The following is a 20,570-nucleotide window of genomic DNA, read 5'->3' on the forward strand; positions in this document are numbered from 1 at the left end:
GGAGGGCAGTGTCACTGGCCCTCATATGTGGGATCCGAACCGGGGCCCTCTGGCATCCCAAGCGAGTTCTTAACCATCGCGCCACTTGGCCGGCCCGCCATTTTCTTTTTAAATCAATACGTGGTATTGGTTTAGAAGGCCCCTTCCACCCCACATTTCTAAGATTTCAGTGACAAAGAGCCTTGAAACACTCCCCTCGGAAGCACAGCTTTCCCGTAGGTGCTTTAAGATTCTTGGTGCCACAGGAGTGCCTGAGGCCCTGTGTTCAGCCTCCCTTCCAACTGCAAGAACACAAGATGGACTGACAAGGACTAGGAAGCTGAGGCCCATCCTATTCTCTCCTGCCACCTGCTGGCTCTTCCCTTCATCTCGTTTCTCTAGGACACTGGTGGTGTGCATTCAGGAGAATACATTTCCAGAGCGCCTCTGCCACCCACAATTTCCAGGTGCGCGCGCGAGGGCGTCTATGCAGGGGAGGGGGGAACCTTGCCTATAAGGGTAAAGCTTGGATGACTTCCAGTGATCCTTACTAAATCTAGAGAAGTCATTAATTCACAGACGAGGACTGGAAGAGACCTTAAAACCCATTCTAACCCAGAGCCCTCCTCACACTGAGAGCCCATGGCAATGTATAGCCCACAGATAGGCCTGCGTTGGTCCAGCAGTGTTGAAAAATTTTGAGCTAACATACACAAATTTGGACACTTGGCTTAAAAATCAGATTCGAGATGTAATTTGCTACTGGATATTCACAAAGTCTCGAAGCTGAGCATGGCAAGCAGTTGAGTACATCCTCACTCGAGTTGCAAGATGCACCGATAACCAGATTACAATACTGCCTGTCACAAAAGACCCTTACTTACCCTTGGCCCCTGTAAAGGAGGGTCAAGCAGTAACCCTCCTTAAATCAACCTTCCTGGCCTCTGCCCTACTCCTGGAGGAGCTGCCGGCTGGAGAAGAGGGGAGCACGGGGAAGAGTTGGGAGAGGCAGAGCGAACAACTGGGCTTGAAGTAGGTGAGTTGACGTTTTGAAATTACATGTATGATTATAGTTTAGATTTAAATGAGGCTGGGGTTTTTAACACACAAAAGGAAGTTGTAATTTTAAAATGCAACTGTCCTTGTATTGGGAATGGATCAGAAAGTCACAGAATCTGATCTATTCATTCAAGATGTCATCAAAGGGTGGGCAGGAGAAATCAGAGAACACTGCTGAAGACAGTGACTGCAAGAAAAAAGCCCTTCCTTTTTTTCCTGCCCTATCAACCAGCCCCTTCAATGAATCAGTTATTCACTGGCTTCTCTTATAAACTTTATTTCCCAAGGGTATGTCTTAGCCAGAGCTGAGAAGCAGGTGTCCCCTTGAGAGACGAGGAGCTCACACATGGCATGTGCATGAACTGTCTCCCCTCGCCTCGTCGGCCCTCACTTCTGTGACCTGCCGGACCCCTAGAGCACTGGCATTTATAATCCTTACTCTAGTCCTAGTCCTCATTTTCCAGGGGGCACAAGGAGGTCCAGAGGGGACAAGTGACTCGTGTAAGTCACATAGGAAAATAGATGAGTTAGCCGTCTAGCCTAAAATCCGCTCTTATGGGTAAAATCTAGGGGTAGAAATGGCTGACGGGTCCCTTCCCTTCATTATAATGTACTGTGCTCATCCTCCTCCCACGTCCCACGTCCCTCGCTAGATCTTATCTGGTATCCTGAGGCAGTAAGAGGCTGCAGGGCCCTGGGTAGCTAAGGGAGCAGGCTGGGGCTGGGAGAATCAAAGGGCGCTGTTAGGCGCTGACATCTTCAGTTGCCTGAGGCCAGTCTTGTTCCCATTACCTCCCTGTCCCAAAGCAGCACAAACTGAAATGAAAGCAAGTGGCATTCTTCCTGTCCTTGGTTCATCCTCCACTGAGCTCGGATTTTAACGGGAACATAGGAGCTTATTCAGAGACAACTGTAGCTTGGTGTCCAAACCGAGGTTGCTTAGTGGGTGGGGGTGGGGACACCACAGCACTCCTAAACCCTCTTGCTAGTCTCCAGTTTGGTACCTTTCTCTAAGCCCCAGCAGACAGGTGTGATGTCTGGGAAGTGGCTGCGCATTTTCTCTTGGATTAAATGCTCCAGGGTGCAAAGGTAGAGGGAAGACCCTCCCCCATCGCTCCTTTGCTAAACCATGGGTACATCCAGGCCATGAAGCAGGCAGGATCCCCAAGCTCACTGAGTCCAGATAAAGAACAACTGCCTTTAACCATCATCATCATTATCATCTTTATCATCACAATACTGGCAATAGCGGTTGCCTCCATGAAGGGAAACTGGGAATGCTTATCACCCTATACTCATTTCTTTTCAGTCGACTTTATTTTTTAGAGCAGTTTTAGGTTCACTGCAAAATTCAGCAGAAGGTACAGAGATTTCCCATGTACCCCCTACATACACGCTTACACTCAGCCTGCTCCATTATCTGATCGCCCACCAGAGTGGTCCTTTTGTTAGAACCGATGACCCTACCTTGATACATCATAATTATCCAGAGTCCATAGTTTACATTAGGGTTCACTCCTGGTGCTAGACATCCTACGGGGTTTGGACAAATGTCTGACATGTATCCATTATAGTATGATACAGAGCACTTCCACTGCCCTAAAAATCAGTGCCCTATGCCCTTTTACACCTTTTGATTTCTGAACCATGTGTACCTCTTCATAGAAATAAAAACATTTCAAACGTTCTTCCCAACTTGGAATCCCAAGAGACCCTGGGGTGGGCCTCTCTCCTGGTGGAGTTCAGTCAAATGGAGGGGGGAGTCGGCTTGCTAAGTGAGGCAAGGTCTGCTGTTGCCTTTATCCTCTTTAGTCCTGACATATGAGCGGCTACCTGGATAGAAGTGAGGGAGAAAAAAAGTCCAGGTAATTGATGCACTGTTCTGTTCACCAAGGCTGTCTGGTTACAAAGCCCTAGTCAAGAACTAGTTTTGAACATGGCAGCATAACACTTTCCACCATGGCAGAAGAGGGACCAAGCCGGGAGGGCTTCGCTTCGGGAGGTGGGGAGCAGGAACACGAGCCGCCTTCTCCTATCATGTTGAAAAGGAAACATCTTCTAACCGGAGGTGCCAGTAAAGCTTTGTCTGGGACCAAATTTAAGCCTTGTCTATGTCAGACCTTCCATCCCTTTCTAAAGACTCTTAAAGCAATTCTATTTTTGAAAAACACTAATGCAAGCGCCATGGATGCTGAGTACATTAACCATAAAACAAAAATTACAGTTTTGAAGCGATGTAATACAACGAAGCTAAGGGTTTCACAACTAAAGATAATTTAGTTGTGAAACTAAATAAGCAAAGCTGAGCTGGATAAGAGGGTACACTTCCTCTAATAATATTTTTTTTCTTTACCCCTTTCGGTCTACGTGATTTTGACCTGTTGACCCAAGAGCTAAAAAGCTTCAAGACCAACAGACCTGCCTTTAACACCTACCTAAAATGTCCTGTTTTCCTAAGCATGTCCCAGAAATCAGGAGCAAATGTTAGCCTTCTCTATGCAAGACAAATTGCTGAGGCAGAAACCAAAATTCCAGCAAGAGTGCAGGCAGCTAAGGCCTCGTGTAGGCAGGATGTGAAATGTCAGGCTATTAGTCTTATATTTTTACTGCAGTGGTTACAGGAGGGGGTTGATGGGATGAAAAACAATACTGACTCTGGAGAATTTCTTCTTTTTTTCAGCCTTATGTATTGACACCCACTCACCGGGTTTGGAAACTTGCAAAAAAACGACATGGGACTTCTAGGGTGAGCATTCATTTCCCCTGGCTTCCATTCCTTGGCTGCCGACAAAGGCAGAAAATGCCCAGTCAGCGCCAACCGGTGCATGCCAAGAGCAGAGACCTGTTTCTTGATTCAACTGGCTACGGTGCAGAACTACAGTCACAGGCACTAAGGTGGAAAGCTTGGAGTTCCCCCAATAATTGATACAACCATGCAAGATAAAACGAAGCCATCAAGGTGAGACAGAAAAACAGAGGTATGTATGTGCTAATGATAAACCATGGTTAAGACATGGTATTCAATAGGTATTCGTATTTTCAGCGTGCTTTTGAGACCACTCAGAATCCACATGGTTCTCTACATTTTTTTCTGTATGAAAATGCTGGTTTCAACCTACAAAATCTTACACCCCAGAATTCTAGTAGCTAAGATAGTTAAAATCAAAAGGTATTGCCCTGACGAGTGAGAAATATACTAACCCAAATGCCCACTAATAAAAATTAAAGAATTCAAATAGTCTTTTACAGCTGGGAGAGAAACATGAATGTTTCTGTGGCTCCCTGTACCCCAATATGTCCCCTCAAACACACTGAGTGACGTTAGAATAAGTACTACCACAGAAGGGGTGGCACAGTGAATAGGACACCAGCCCAGGGCCACCACCTTCAAAACCATTCGGGCAAGTCTTCACACTGGCAGCCTCGCCCTGGCCAAGATTCAGGCAGACTCCTAGGAATTTTTTTTTTCCTTTATGGTGGGAGCTGGGAGGGAATCAAGTTGTAAACTTCAAAAACTAGAGCTCAAACCATCATGGCCCTTGAACTCCACGTTCTTTAGTTCCCTTCCTGGAATTCTTGGGCAACCTTCTCTTTTCCCCTAATTTGTTCTTCTCCTCCTGCTAAGGAGCCAAACTCAGTTTGAAAGGCATTATCTCCGGTAGCCAAGAGCGCCCATTTCCCTACATGCCCAAAATAAGGATGCACATCCCATCTAGAGACTGATGTCTTGGAGGAGAAAAGTGAACCCCCCGCCCCCAACACACACACACACACACACACACACACACACACACACACACACTCGCACACTTGGTTCTACTCAAACTATAAGCTTTTATTATGTTTTACATATCATCCATCCAGGACACGATGAATATGTGGTTGGCACCGTCTCATTTGTGAAATGATGTGATGCACAGAAGTCTCTGGCCCGGTGCTGTGCCTGCCGAAGAAGAGCCTGTCGGGCTCAGCGCTGTCCTCACTTCTGAGCTGTCACATACTTGCTGGAGTTAGACGGGTCAAGACTGACATTTAGCTTGGAGTTGAAGTTTCTAATTTTAATTTTACACTTTTGTTTACAGTTTGATTGTTTTACAGTTTACTTGAAAACCAAAGGTCACCCACTTGCTCTACTATTATTCGGAGTATGGGATTTGTTATTCACAATGCCGTACTTCCAACAGAAAAAGCAGGCTTCAGGATCATAGCTCAGGAAAAACTGAACACGTGTTCCATTTCTCCCTCCTGCTCAGTTTTTCCCATAACCTGTTCCAGCCTGGAAAACAAGAGCTTCCCCTCTCAGGCAGACACACAAGTGGGAGGAATAGCTTTGCCCTTAAATTGGAGGCCAGAGCTGAAGTCCCCTTCTCTAATCTTGCTGTATGTGTGGCCCCCTTCCTTCCCGAGTGGGGAAAACCATCGACACTCAAGTTAAAAGGCTCACCGAAGTCCGTGCTTCTGGAAAGTTAAAAAACAATACAACAAAACCAACAAAAGATAAGGAAAGGGTTCAAGTAAAGCCTGTCACCTTCTGTTAATATACAAACCTTTCATACTTGAGTAAACTTGCCAACATCTGTTTAAGCACAAGCACTGTTACACAGCTCTCCTGCCCAAAGATAGGGGACTCTAGATAAACAAAGGTGGGTAAGAAACCAATTCTAAAGCTTAGGAACAGAACAGGGCAGTCTGTGAAGTAAATTCAATGATAATGGAACCTCACCTGCATGCAGGTCAAACAGAGTGGGGGCACCGGAGGTAGAGTTGAAAAGAGGAATCCTCAGGATGCATGAATTTGATCAAGGGCACAGCTCATAAAAATCCCAATAATTTGGAGTTTTTCTATAGGAAGTTTAGGAACCACGCCAAAAGCAGGAAATGAAATGACTTCAATGCCAACAGTCTGACCTGTTGCCACTGAACCAATGTCCTCAAAGAAAAGGTCTTTGCTTTCCCTGGGACCAAGAGAGCTGTGGGGGAAAAAAAACTACCCAACACACAAGCCGAGTTAGGAGGAAATCAGCACAGAGCAGCTGAAAAGGTTCGAGAGCTTGGAATTCAACTCAGAATTCAGGAGAGGCGTTGGCATTTTAAACCAGCGTAAGCTGTGAGTTATAAAACCTTTAAAATTTGGATCCCAGGATCTCTTCACGCTACAAAAAAAAAATAGTCTTCAAAAGCTCTATCTATATATGTTGTAATGCGGGGTACAGAGGAGTCCTTCTGAAACAGTAGAAAGCTGAGGTGCACAGGTGGTGCCCGAGGCAAAATCTCCCCATTTTAGATGTTTGCAGCCGAGGGAAGAGGCGCCTACAGTAACCAGGCAGGAGGGCATGGCTGCTAACTGACACGCAGTGCCAGTGTGTCTGGGAAAAGTCGTCTGCTTTCCACTCAGGGGGCATCTGGGGGAGACGCATTCATCAGTAAGTGGGGAGGTCACACACCTGAGAACCTGCCACACTGAGCCGATGACAGATGAAGCTTTTTACAGCCACAGCCCCCTCAAAACCAGCTTTTTGAGCAAATTCTAAGAATTTATATATCAATGTCCTTCCAAATAAAAAAATGATTCTTTATTATTACATTTTTAAATCACAGAACTCCAGGCTGAACATCATTAGCCGCACACACGCGCACACACTCACTAATTTCTGCAGTTGTCTCCCATACTCCGTTTCAAAATTTGGCCAAGTTACGCCTCAGGGAATTTTCCAGTTCAACCCCATACACCAACTTGGGATAAATAGAAACACTAAAGTCTTTTGGTTTTACCCACAGTCCCAAAGTGCTACAACAGATAGAATATTCGCTGGAGATGATTTTTGCTGGGTTAGAACAAGAATAAGAATGCTGCATGTACAGTTCTGGGTGTGGCTGAAAAGTGAATTTGTATGCCTCCTGACCTGCGGGCTTTGTCCTCTTTCCCTTCCATTGTTTGGTTTTGTCTCTTTCTACAAGGGGTTGCCTTACATGCTTCAATAAAAATATATTTTCTATTCAGAATCGCACTGGAGAGCAGGTATTCTGAATGCGTAGTACTGTTACATATTAAGTTACTGAGTCTACAATTCAGAAATACGAACTCTGTGGTTACGACTCAAAATAAATATTCTTTCAAAGCAAATAAACAAATGACTTGGCTGGCTCGTGAAATGCTTCATTCTTTCTAAAGTCATAATTACAACGTGGACTTTTGCTTGATGCTGTATTCCAAGACGAAAATTAAGGTAACCTACATCTTCAAAATGATGCACAGAGCAGCCCTTCCTGTTTCTTCCCTCAGTGCTGAGAAATGACGCCAAGCCCTGGAAGTTGTAATCTACATGGCCTGGGGCATCTGGCGCTCAGGGACAAACTGCCACAAGCTCCGCCCCCCCCCCCTGGATTCATGCCCGCTATTTAAGTTTGATGGGAACTAGGTAGAGGCCCTCACTCAGAGAAAGTAAGGGTACAGGGTGCAGAAGCCAGGGCCAGCTGAGAGCTGAGGGCAACTCTGCTAATCGACTTAGACGACACAATGGAACGTGAACACTGACGCCAGCAAGTTTCTGAAAATATCACGATCCTCTTCAAAACCCATACACTTTTATGCTAATCAGGAAATCGAGGGTGAGGGGAACACTGCTATATATTGCTCACCAATACATTCTTCTTAACGGAAGTGAAGCTATTTTAAGAATATAAAAAGCTTTTCAAGACATCTGTTTTCAGGGACAGACTACAGTACCAGAAATACTTTTCAGAGCTGGTTCATTTGAAAGTCCATCCCAAAAACAAGGGCAGCCAGCTTTCAGGAAGTACGAAGACATGTTCTGGCAAAAATATTTTCACTTTCCTCGAGTTATATGCTGTCTTCAAGTCCAACTATATACCATATATATATATATATATATATATATATATATACACACACATACATATATATGTATATATATGATTCTTTCTGTCAGCAAAAAAGGGAACCATTTTTTTTAAAACTCTCAAGTTGATATTTTCTTGTTTTTTATAACTCAGAACATAGATGGAGTCAAAATGTCTGCAACTGTCCCTAAATCCACATCTTTAAAGGGTCCTTTTCTCCATTCACATGAATTCATCTGAATCATTGCCGTCCTGTAGGAAACAAAAAAGTGAAACCATAAAAGCCTTCAAAATAAATAACTCACTTTTTAAAATTTACTATTTGTCTTAAGTAATATCCTTATGTCTAACGGTAGAGTTCAGAAAGTAGACAGTAAAATAATTGAATTCACTAAAGTGATGTGAATTCAATTAGTTGTTTAGAATGGCTGGATGAGCAAACTACCTTCTCTAAGGTGTTATTCATTACACGGCCTGAAGTACACAACAGGTGACCAGTGATATCCAAATAATGAAGTAAGGTCCAACCGACCTAGTATAGAGCGTAATAAGCATGACGAAAAGAAAATGTGATTGCTCCTTCAACAAATACACCATAATATGAAACTGAAAAAATACTGCCTCAATATCCTTATGCCAACAATGCTGCCAATACACAAAAATATTTTTGGCCTAAATTCCATTATTTTGAACCTCAAGGTTCTCACATATTGGTGACTTCAGAAGATGGCTTTATTTTTTATTTGTTTTAACTAGGAAAAGTCATTAGGAAGCCATAGGCTAGTTACCAAGTTATCTGGCTTGCCAAGTTTTTGATTAAAAAAACCTTACATGATGGTCTATATAGGGAAAAGGGACTGATTTTTATTGTGTGGCTTATAAACAAGTCCTGAAGAACAAGGACAAAAGTAGAGCCCAGATCCTTTTTGAGCTGGTGCACACACCTAAGAAAACTGCTCCGAAGGCCAACATTCACTAATAGAGTAAGTTCTGGTATATTTGCTTGAAAATGTCACATCTTGAACCTGTCACTTGTTTCAGCTTCTGTCTCTTTCCCACTGCTTGATACCTGAGTTGTTAGAGAAAGGCAGAGGACTTTGGCTTATGGGTACACAGGCTTTTCTCCTTGATAGCTCTTATCAAGGTTGGTAGGCAAGTATGAGATTCAAGTGGAAAACGATGGTTTCTGTGAAGTCTGGTTTTATCTCCAGTCTCTCTGTGCTTCTCTTCAATTAGCACAACAAAGTGAGGTCACAAAAAAAATGCCTTAGACAATAACTGTACAAAGAGCACACTAATGTTTGTCATCTGTGCAAGCACCAGTACTGCGACTGCCCTAGAGGTCTAAACTGAATAATAGCATTAGAGATGTTAAAAGAGTCATCCTGTATCTTTAAAGGTCAGCTTTAGATCCCAAACTGAGAATGAAAAACTCACTAAGATAATTCAGGTTGGTGACAATGAAAGTGCATTACTCCCTATAAAGGCTGTTAAGTTACATTTGCAAAGAGTTCCCATGTATCTGAGAATCTGTATTTTAGGATTACAGTCACTTTTAAATACATATCTGCTATCCAAGACTTCATTTGGACAATTTTTATATTTTCCATTCCCTTTAAGAGTCAATACATTTTTCAATATAGCAAACTAGGTTTCCTATCATCCATTTATAAAATGACATGTTAAAAGTAATTGTTCCGATACCAAATTCACAAAGATTAGGAAGAAATTATAGATCAGAGAGAATTATTCTAAATAGGAGAGTACAAACTCAAAATTAAAGCCAATTTCAAAGTGGAAGATTAATATTTTTCCTGATGAACTTGTATAAGCTGTATTAAAAATCAAGTCTTATCTTACATAAATACCAGCCTTTAACTGAAAAATCAACTGATCATGCTACCAAATTGGATCATAAATGGTCTGCATCCCCTTAACAGAAGATAGTCACAAGAAAAATTAAAGCTATTCTTCTGAAGTATGGATAAAAGCTCTGAGTCCTTCCACTGCAACAAAAAGGATAAATAAACACCTAGCACAAAGGCTTCCCTGGAAACTTGAAGCTGATTCAAACCTGGAGCTCAGGAACAGGGGTAGCAAACAATGGGGGGGGGGGAAGAGCAGGATTAGTAATTCTTTGGTCTACAAATCTGATTTCCTAGTCCTGGACCTTTTAACACACTGTGGACTGGTGACACAGATTTGCATCTATACATTTAAATGCCCTGTCCTCAATGTGTTAACATCTGTCAATAATCAGATGGGTGTGTGTGTGTGTGTGTGTGTGTGTGTGTGTGTGTGTTTCATAATTCCAGAACATCCAAACTTCAAAAATTCATAATGATGGGAATGAAAATACCTAAAATCATAACATATTGTAATACAGATGTCAGATTTCAGCTAGAAAGTAGCCCCTAAGTAACAGAAACCTTCAATCAGCAACAGCCAGCACACAGACAGTCGATTTGGGATAAGTTAACGACTTCTTTTTTTTTTAACTGTTAAACTGTTTGAAGAGTTTCAAGACATCTAAGTATACTTCCCAAAAGGGATTAAATACGTCTTACCTGTTGATACTGATACTCTGTGGGAAAATAGCAACTAAGGACTTTATGGATAAGCAATAATAATGACCATTTATATTCATAAAGGGACTAAGTCAAGTAAGGACTTTCCCATATATGCCCTTGTTTAAGTTTTACAGCAGCCCCATGAGGTAACATGTCTCCTTTTTATTGCTGATGAACACGCCCTCAGAGAGGTTAAATACTTAACTTTATTAGCTTTATCTAATTAGTAAATGAATAATTGAATTTAAGTCTAAAAATTCAAATTCAAGGCTTTAATTAATTACATAATGCTACTCTGGAATTTTTCAGAAATAAATTCTAAAGATACATCTGACTCATAAAGAAGCCTCGGAAATTGAGTTTTTTAAGGAGACAGGAATAAGGATATTGTACTTATTCATTTTTAGAAGAATATATAGATATGAACAAGATGTAAAATCCTACTGACAATTCCAATTCATGCACTAAATATGGGGACTGACTAGATGACCTTTAAGAGACCTTAAATTCTATTAGTTATTTCTAAGCATTAAAGCAGCACTATTTAATAGTATTTTCTGTGATAACGGAAATGTTTTATTTCTGCCCTAATCGGGTAGCCCCTAGCCACATGGTCTGTATGACTGAGAAACTGAATTTTTAAATCAAATTAAATTTTAATTAATTTAAATTTAAATAGCCACAAGCAATCAGTGCCTAGTGCTTTGGAGAACACAGATCTAAAAGCACCTATTTGTAAACTATACTTATGAAACATGCAATTCAGCAAATATATCCACTCAGTTTTAATTCTGTGCACAGACTGTTCAATAACAGCTAAATTGTGCTATCTCCAGATCCTTCAATATAAATTTTGGGAAAGATAGTACTCAGAGACTGTAAGTTCCTGACATAGTTCCAGTAAAAAAAAAAAATCAAGTTAATGCTAAGAAGATCCTTTCAGTACTATAATACGGATCACCACGTTTTACCTTCTGTCCTGAGGAACCTGACACAACCAGTGTTGTCACTTAGATTACAGACGACATCTTAGGGCTAATACTTGCGTTTTATGTGTTAATGCAAGGTGATCATTTTGTTCTCAATTACAATATAGAATCTACAGAATTAGATTAATTAATCTAATTAATAAATAAAGGCATGCCTGCAACTAGCAAAGAAGGGAATGAGTAATGGGCAAGTCCTGTAAATACCAATAGACCTGCACTTCACAACAGACAAGGTACGACACGAGGTGACCTACTTAAAAACAAATCCATGAGCGGTCCACACGGAAGGAGGGCAATGCCTAATAGAATCCACCTGAGTGTACTACAGCTGCCAAATCGCGTCAAGCCATCTGCAACATGTACGTCAATATTGGCCAGGAACTCCATTACTTAAAAGCTCTTAGTGAATTATTTCAAGGCACAACATTAGAGTAAATAACTTGAGCGTACCTGATTTGAAGACATATTCTCAGCTTTCATTAGTGATGAATAGCTCCTAGAAGAGAAAAAATATTTAAAATAAGGTTATCTAGCTGGCAACTATTACATGCACATTACATGTATTTAGCACTGCTGAGGGTCTTTCAAAGAAAATATAATCCCTGCCCTCGAGGAGACTGCAGCATCATAGAAAGGACAAATGTCTATGAAAATAAGTAGGATGTGTATAGCACTTTACAGTTTACAAAGTGCTTGCTCAAACTCATTTCATGTCACCTCCATAGTAACTGTGAGGTAGATGGCGCTATTCAGATGAGGAAATTCATGTCTAGCCCAGGGCAGAGAGCAGGTATGATTTACAGCTCAAGTACATTGCCCAGACTCAGAGATGCTACAGGAATTCAAAAGAGGAAACATATCAGTGTGGGCAGCGTTGGGGGAGGGGGGCACTCTTCTCAGACGAAACAGAATCCAAACTGAGCCGAGCAAAAGGGGAGGATGAGTGAGGGGGACAGATCCGGAGAATAGTTGCAGCAAAGGCAAAGAGATGGCACTAGAACAACATTTCAAACCACCTCAATTAAACCAACTCAAGTGGGGTCTGAAGGCAAGGCTGTGGGGAGTCAGGCTGGGGGTGTGGAGCCCAGTTACGCCATCCTGACTGCGTGAGCTAACAGATGGGGTCAGCAAGAAGCCACAACACACGATGCAGCAGAGGAGAGACATGAGATTCGATAAGTATTCGTCAAATATCCACAATGCACAGGACCCTGTGCTAAGCCTGGGTGGAGGATGGGATGGGAAGGAAATAGAAAAAGATGAAGGAAACAAAGCCTAGCCCTTGAAGAACTTACAGGAGGGGAAAAAAGACCTACTCAGCAACAGCCATGCAAAAAAAGTTCTATTAAAAATACACGAAGAGACCAAGGAAAATGAGACCATATAACACCAGTGCTTTAAAAAGAATAATCTGTAGCAGACAGAAGGGCAGTTAAAGCAAGGCTCATATAATAATACTATTTACCATTTACCAAGTATCTTTTATTTGCTTAGGCATGTGTTATGTGCTTCATAAATTACTGCTAATCCCTACCACCACCTTATAGGACAAGAGGATATAGTATTATGCCCCTGGTACACACAGGAGGCAGAGTCAGGGAAGGTAAGGAAGCTGCCCAAGGTCTCACAGCTGACAAGAGGAGAAGCTAGGTTTTGAACCCAGGCCTTCCTCCTAAGCTCACAACATTCTTGCCAACCTAAGGGCAAAAATCCAGTGTTCACAGCTGTTCTGATAAGAAGGGATAAATCTGAGAGGAATCGACGAGGACATCAAGGTTTCTAGCTTGGGTGATTTGAAGAAAATAACGATACAACTGAGACATGGGAAAATGTTGCAAAGAAGTGCTTGGTTTGGGGGCGTGTAATGGTGCGACATCCAAGTAAATATGAACTGTAGAAACTGAAAATTGATGACTAGCAGGCAGAATAGTCACAGTTAGAGACAATGAGCTGGGAGACATCCAGAGAAATATTAGCAAGAGCAAGTGGTATCTATAAAAAATAAACAGGTAAGATCAATAAACTGCATGAGCAGAAAGAGAAAAGACATGTTGATAAAAAAGTGGTTAGAACAGAGAACCTCGATCCTGGCTGTATTTAAAATCACCAGTGAAGATTAAAACATATATAGATTCCCAGTTGTAGGCATCGACAGTCCAGGTTCAAGAACCACTAAGTGTCCCACTTATATGAATGCATCACACAAATTTATCATTCTTTAGCCCACGTGTTTCCTCTGAGCTCCATCCCATCAACCCAACTGCCTATATGACATTTTTTAGATGCCTCAAAGGTATTTTCAGACTCATACGTCCATACTCATCTCATGGTCTTCTCCCCTCTCAAAAATTGTTTGGTTCTTCTCCAGTATTCCCTAACTCAAAGAACTGCATTACCATCCATTCCATTTCACAAACCAGAAACCCAGGAATCATTCTTTTCCCCTGCCCTTCCCCTCATTCAATCTATCTTCAAATCCTGTCCCTTTATCTACAAAATTGCTTCTCACTGGTCCACTTCTCTCCACCTCCATGTCACCGCCATAGTCCAAGCTACCATTGTCTGTCATGTGGACAACTGCACTAGTTTCCTAACTGTTCTGGCTCCCTTTCCAATCAGGTCAGCAAAGGGACCTTTCCAAAACACAAACCTTATCATACTACCCCTTACTTAAAACTCCTTGATGACCTCACAAAACTCTTAGGATGAAGACAAACATCGCCAATGAGGCCCGTAGGGACTGGCCCCTGGCCCCTGTGCTCCCTCATGCCTGCTGCTCTGGACATTTGGGCCTGCCTTTATTCCTGTGTTTTGCCTTTCTCCCTCCCACACCGGGTCTTTACACTCATAGTGCCCTCTGTTTAGAGCACTCTTTCCACCCCCTCTTTAACTAGCAAACATAGCTTTTATCTTAGCTCAAGAATCAATGTATCAGGGAAGCTAATCTCAGTTACTTATCCATCTATAATTTGACTAATCACTCACTACATATGTGAAGCACTGCGTCATATATAAGGAGATACAAAGATACATATAAGTGCTTCTTTGAAAGAGTTTATCTTTAAAGCGATGAGCTATGGCACACATAGATTTATAGCAAGCAGCAGTAGTAATGTGTGGAAGAACAAAAGGAGGTACAATTAAAGCAGTCATTTCCACATCAACTCCATCATCCTTTTAATCAATGGTATCCCCAATACCTCTTCCTACATGTTGACATTAAACACATCCTACAAGCCTACTTCTTCCTAATATCCCAGGAAATCTATAATGGCTCCTTGTCACTTACAACATGACATTCTGGACTACACAAAACCTTTCATTCTTTTTATTCTTTTATTTGCCTGTGTATGACCTTGACTCTGGCCTTGCCAACTTGTTCATTCCTTGCCTTCCAGATAGCATGGTATAGAAGTGTGGACTTCAGAATTACAGACTTGAGTTTCAATTCCTGCTTTGCCACTTACCAACTATGAGCTTTCACATTTCACACATGAATTCCTTGCTGTAATCTTTGCCTCCAAATCAAGGTCTTTTCATCACAGAAGGAAGGCAGTGCCTTCTTTGTTGTGTTGCCCTATTCACTTCTGAGCAGAAGGCCGATAGATACGATCCCAACTAGAGCTCAAAGAACTTGGACTATACAACAGCACTTCTAGCCATTTTTTTCTCCTGGTAGAATTGAGAAATGACAAGCTTACTGCCATTCTTGTTCAAAAAACTGAGGATAGAAGGGAGTCTAGAGTCTAAATAATGGTATTAGAATTAGAAAGAAGTTGGAATGTAGCTCTTCTGGATAGGGGCTAAGTATTTTTCACTGAAATCACCTGGAAACACTGGAGATACTGTCCGGGATAAGAAGATCCTCTTGGGGCCGGCCGAGTGGCGCGCTGGTTAAGCGTTGGCTTGGAACGCCAGCTCTGAGCAGCAGGACCCTGGTTCGGATCCTACATGAGGGCCAGTGACACTGCCCTCTACAGCTAAGATGGTGAACAACAGCTCCACCTAGAGCTGGGCTGCCCTGAGTTGATGGTGACAGCATAGCCTGCAGCCCCTGCTGCAGTGGGCTGCCGTGAGCTACCGTGAGTGGCTGGCAGCAGGAGTGAGTGGCGGGCAGCCAGCATGAGCTGCCGTGAGCTGTCATCCAAGGGCTGGCGACCGATATGCCTCACCCGGGGAGAGTGCAATGATCACAATACCAATATGGGCCAGTGAAGTGATGTCCTCCACAACTAGGCTGAAGAACCAAAGGACAGCAACTTGTCTGTTCCCCTTCCCTGATTCCCCAACACTGTTCCCTCCCCAATTCCCCAATAAAATCTTTAAAAAAAAAGAATATCCTCTTGGGTTTATTTGTGGAATCCCCTAAAGATTCAACAGTCAATTTTTTAAGCAATCACAGCAAGTGAAGTGGACGTTCCTTACCAGATGGTCCAAATAAAAGAATCAACTGTTGGTAAAAGCAATGGTATTTTCACTGTCAGAAAGCTAAGTGAAAGACTTTAGCATAAGATTTTATAGCATAGCATTCCATCTCTTGGGTGGAAGAGTCAAAGGCAGAAATTAAAGTGATGCTAGCACTACAAATGTATAAACGCAGATTATAAAACATCAGAAGCTTAGAGTTTGTTGTTGTAATTTCACAAAAGCTGCAGAATACGGTATGCAAACCGCAGCTCTGCATACGCCAAGCAAATCTTCGCTATGTCACCGCATTGGTTCCTGGCGCTACATCCCTGCTTCACTCTTCTACCATCTGCAGCACGTGGAAGTCATTTTTGTGGCATGTTTCACAGAAATGGACACACCAAATGTTTTTGGTTTTCTGAGGCTCATGATAATTTATTAAAAATAAAGGAGGGATAAAATAGTGTAGGAAAACAAGGACTAGAAAAGTGATTTTTAATTTATTCCACTTAGGTTTTCCTTTTTATATACATGTACCAGAGTGATATAAAATTTACATCTGAAGAAACAAAATGAAAAAAATACTAGTGACAGTTTGGAAAATGGGCATGATTCAACTTTTGAAGCCAAAATTTTATCCAGTAACAATGAGAATTTTCCCTCCTCACTTTAAATAAATATTTTATATATTGTTGACACTATGAAGCAAGTCCAGAAGATAGGAAAACTGTGTTTTAGTGGCTGGATTCGTTTGTTTAAATGCTTACAACTTTTTAAACTAGTACAATCAAACATAGAAAATCTCCTAAATATTAGTACTATACAGCTTAATCTGAAACAAAAAATGTATTTTAAGGTGAACTGTGGCAGCTATATGTTATCTGATTTATTTATATGGGATAAATACTACTTTAATATTGAATAGACTGAACAGAGGGCTGAAGAGTGTGGTCATGGTGTGTGTGAACTTGAGAATCAAACTGAGACTGGCTACATAACTTGGGGCAAGTGACTTAACTGCTTCTCAGCCTCAGTTTCCACTGTGACAAAGTGCAAAAAATATCTACCTCATGTGACTATTATTAGGATTAAATGAGATAAAGCACAGTATAGTGTTTGGCAGATGACAAATTTCCAAAAATGTTAGCTCTCTTTCTTATTAAATTTTATAAGAGAATTAAATGATATTATATTTCTAACATATAAAACATTGGTTTCCAATCAAAACAGTTAGATTTGTAAAGGGCACAAAAAGGCATGTTTTGAATTTTTCCCCACTCCACCCTAAAAACAAAAAAGAATAAACTACTCTAAATTCTGCATCACTCAAAATTCTACACATTTTACCATGCTAATAAAGTTGATCATTTTTTTTTTTTAAAGATTTTTTATTGGGGAATTGGGGGGATGGGAACAGTGCTGGGGAATTGGGGGAAGGGGAGCAGACAAGTTGCTGTCATTTTTTGTTCTTCAATCTAGTTGTGGAGGGCGTTGCTTCACTGGCCCAAGTTGGCACCATCATTGCGCTCTTCCCGGGCGAGGCAGATCAGTCTCCGGCTTCTGGACGGCCGCTCACGGCGGCTGCCGGCCGCTCACGCTGGCTGCTGGCTACACACGGTAGCCCATGGCAACCCACTGCCACAGGGACTGCAGCCCACGCCGTCACCGGCGACGCATGGCAGCCCAGCTCCAGGNGGGCAGTGTCACTGGCCCTCATATGTGGGATCCGAACCGGTGCCCTCTGGCATCCCAAGCGAGTTCTTAACCATCGCGCCACTCGGTCGGCCCTAAAGTTGATCATTTTTCTTTCACTCCTAACAGAATGCAAACTCACAATTCTAGGTCAGATCAAATGTTTAAATCTATGCATTAGTCTGATTCATGTTAGCAGATGTAATTCAGGGTAACACTTCTGGAGTTTGGCATTTGAATATTGTATTTTAAATGAAGCTCCTCATCCTCTTTTAGCAGTATTTTAACTGCTATTTATTGTTTAGAAATGCAGTGTTTTGGAGCAGGCCTCACTACATTAATTACTTTAAACTTTCGAAATGTAGAAAAGAGGTTTCAAAAAAGCTTTTAAGAGTTACCAGCACTGGCCTTTAGAGCTAAGATAACTTCGTTCAAATACCACAGCTAGTCAATGTTAAACACTTAATATAGCATCTTTTCTTTTCCTGAAGATGTTTACAAACCTAACTCTGAAGATAAGCTATAATGCTTTATCCAAAAATAAATCAGCTGTTTTATTTCACACTCTCTCATATTCTGCCCCTAAAAAAGGGCAATTCATGTGACCAATGCATTAGTATAAATACCTTTTTTCTAACTCGTTTAAAGCTCTGAACTTGTTGTATGTCCCTCCCTCCACCAGTATGTGATTCTTAAGGGTCAATCCCTGATTAAAACGAACAGGAAAGAATCCTGGAAGTCAATACTGATACACAGCTCCAACATACCTAAGTTCGTCCATTTCCCTCTTCTTCTTCATCTCTTCTTTTTCTTTCCTTTTCATTTCCTGGATTTGGGCTTTTTTCTCATTCCTCTCCTCGCGGTCTCTGCACTCCTTCTCTGCTGCTAGGTCTGGGAACCGCTCCATTTTGGTCTTTTCTAATCGGTTCAAAATCTCATTCACTTTCTTCTCCACTGTCACAATGTTCACCTTTGAGGAAGATAGGGGAAAACATATTGAATCTTTAGTGTATGGTTTCCCCCCAGAACAGGTGAGAGGCTTTCCCAGGGTTTAGCAACCCAGCTTAATTCCCTTTCAAAAACACACATGCCGAACCCTCGACAACAAAGGTGTTAGAAAAGACGGATATTCCACTCAGTGGCAGGACTCGCCTTCCTCCATGGTGCAGAATACTTACATCCTTTTGCCTGTGAAAGCCAATCTGCCCCACATCCATGTCAGCTGTTTTCTTCAGGTTAGACCACGGTGTATAGACCACACTAACGTTGTTCATCTTGCAGCCTGCCAAGAGAGACTGTCTTCAACATGCAGGCAGGATGCCACCGAGCAAGGTGTTCCCTTCCTCACAGGCAAAAACACCATAATCCAACACAGGAAAGGCCTTAGAATGAACACGGCACCAAGTGTTTCAAACCACAAAATTGTTCTTAAAAAACCACTCACAAATGGCAAATGGTAAAGCTGACAAACACAATTTGAGCACAATATTATGGTGGAATGCAGGGGTCCACTTCTGAGACTCCCTAAAATTGAATGCAGAACTTACTCTATATGTTTTTTAAAGAGAAAACTCAAAGAATTCCTAGATCAATAAAGGTTAAGCAGCAAGATAAAGCAAAAAGCCATGGCCTGGGGTTCAAGAGACCTGCACTCTATCCTGGCCCTTCCACAAACCAGCTGTGTCACTTTGGGAAAGTTCTCATGGCACTCAGAATCTCATCTGAAACATGAGGAAATTGGACTAGCTTAGAATCTTTGTTTCTTTTAGCAGTGAAACCTCTTTTACCAAAGAAAACATATCAAAGTAATCAAAGCAGAGATGCTTTTGATGAAAGGGGTGCCAGTACCCTGTTCATTCCTGTTCCTCTCCCCTCATCACCTCTACCTCACACTTCCCCTCTACACCGATGGCCTCCATGGCAGCTCAAAGAATCAGTTTAATCACTGGTCCAACACTCTTTAAGGCCCTTCAAAATTAGATGGCAATATATTTCAAGTTTATGAAATCACCACATATATTGGAGAAATCTGATGAATACCATCTTACCTAAGTGATCAAAGTGGATATCACCAAAAATGGGTCAAAAGGCCAGGTACTATGTGCCTACTGACTGCAATGGGCAAGACTTCACTTAGGAAGTATTCCCACTGACAATCCGTAACGTCATACTACTCAACAGGAAGCATCAGACCAATTGAGTAGCAGGATATTCTACAACTGGTCTTCACTCTGAAAGTATCAATGTCTTGAAAGACAAAGAAGTGTCTCCAAGATTAAAGGAGACCAGATAGACAAGTAAACATAACACATGATCCTGGATCAGAAAAAATGCTATGAAGGGACAGTAGTGGGACAGCTGGGAAAGCTTATATACAGACTGTCTATCAGATAACAGTATTTGATGCATGTTAAATTTCCTTAATTGATCATTGTAATGTCCTGTTCTTAGGACATACTGACGGCTTATGATGTCTATAATTTTCTTTCAAATGGTTCAGCTAAAAAAATTAATAATGAATATTATGAGAGAAAACCAAACAAATATGGACAAATTGCTGAATCTAAGTGAAGAGTATATGAAAGCTGTGTTTTTCTTGCAACATTTCTGTAGGTTTGAGATTTTTTTCAAAATTAAGTTTTTAAAAAATCTCCAATGTGCAAGGGGGATAAAAGCATGGATTAGATCATGGATCCTACTTTCCAAGATTAAGAGAGGGCAGATAAGTACATAAAAAACTTCAATTAAAAGAACTGATCAAATATTGGAAAGGTAAAGTGCTAACGTAGTACAGAGAGGGCAGTGGCCACTCAAAGCTGGAAGGAGGTGAATTCTCCATGGGGGCATAACTAAGATGTGTTATCGTAATGGGTGAGAGAGAAGACTAAGGTCAGACTGTCTGACTTCGAATGCGGCCTCTACCACATGTCGGCACACTGAGACCCTGGGCGAGGTCCTTAATTTTCTTTGAGCTCTGCTTCCTTATCTACAAAATGAAAATAATACCTAACTC

The 20,570-nt window shown here is 41.7% G+C and overlaps 1 protein-coding gene across 5 annotated transcripts in view; it reads right to left on the reverse strand.

The window, feature by feature from the left end:
* Positions 1-4,852: 4,852 nt before the first annotated feature.
* CCDC25 (coiled-coil domain containing 25) overlaps positions 4,853-20,570 on the reverse strand; it is a 38,692-nt gene continuing 22,974 nt past the window's right edge. For all 5 annotated transcript variants that reach the window (XM_019636170.1, XM_019636169.1, XM_019636168.1 and 2 more), the window contains 4 exons: positions 18,736-18,839; positions 18,325-18,527; positions 11,909-11,954; positions 4,853-8,151 (listed from right to left, as the gene is read on the reverse strand). In XM_019636170.1, coding sequence (XP_019491715.1) covers positions 8,122-8,151; positions 11,909-11,954; positions 18,325-18,527; positions 18,736-18,839 — 383 coding nt within the window. In that variant the 3' untranslated portion in view covers positions 4,853-8,121. The remainder of the gene's footprint in view (positions 8,152-11,908; positions 11,955-18,324; positions 18,528-18,735; positions 18,840-20,570) is intronic.

This window comes from Hipposideros armiger, unplaced genomic scaffold, assembly GCF_001890085.2.
Source record: "Hipposideros armiger isolate ML-2016 unplaced genomic scaffold, ASM189008v1 scaffold_27, whole genome shotgun sequence".
NCBI lineage: Eukaryota > Metazoa > Chordata > Mammalia > Chiroptera > Hipposideridae > Hipposideros > Hipposideros armiger.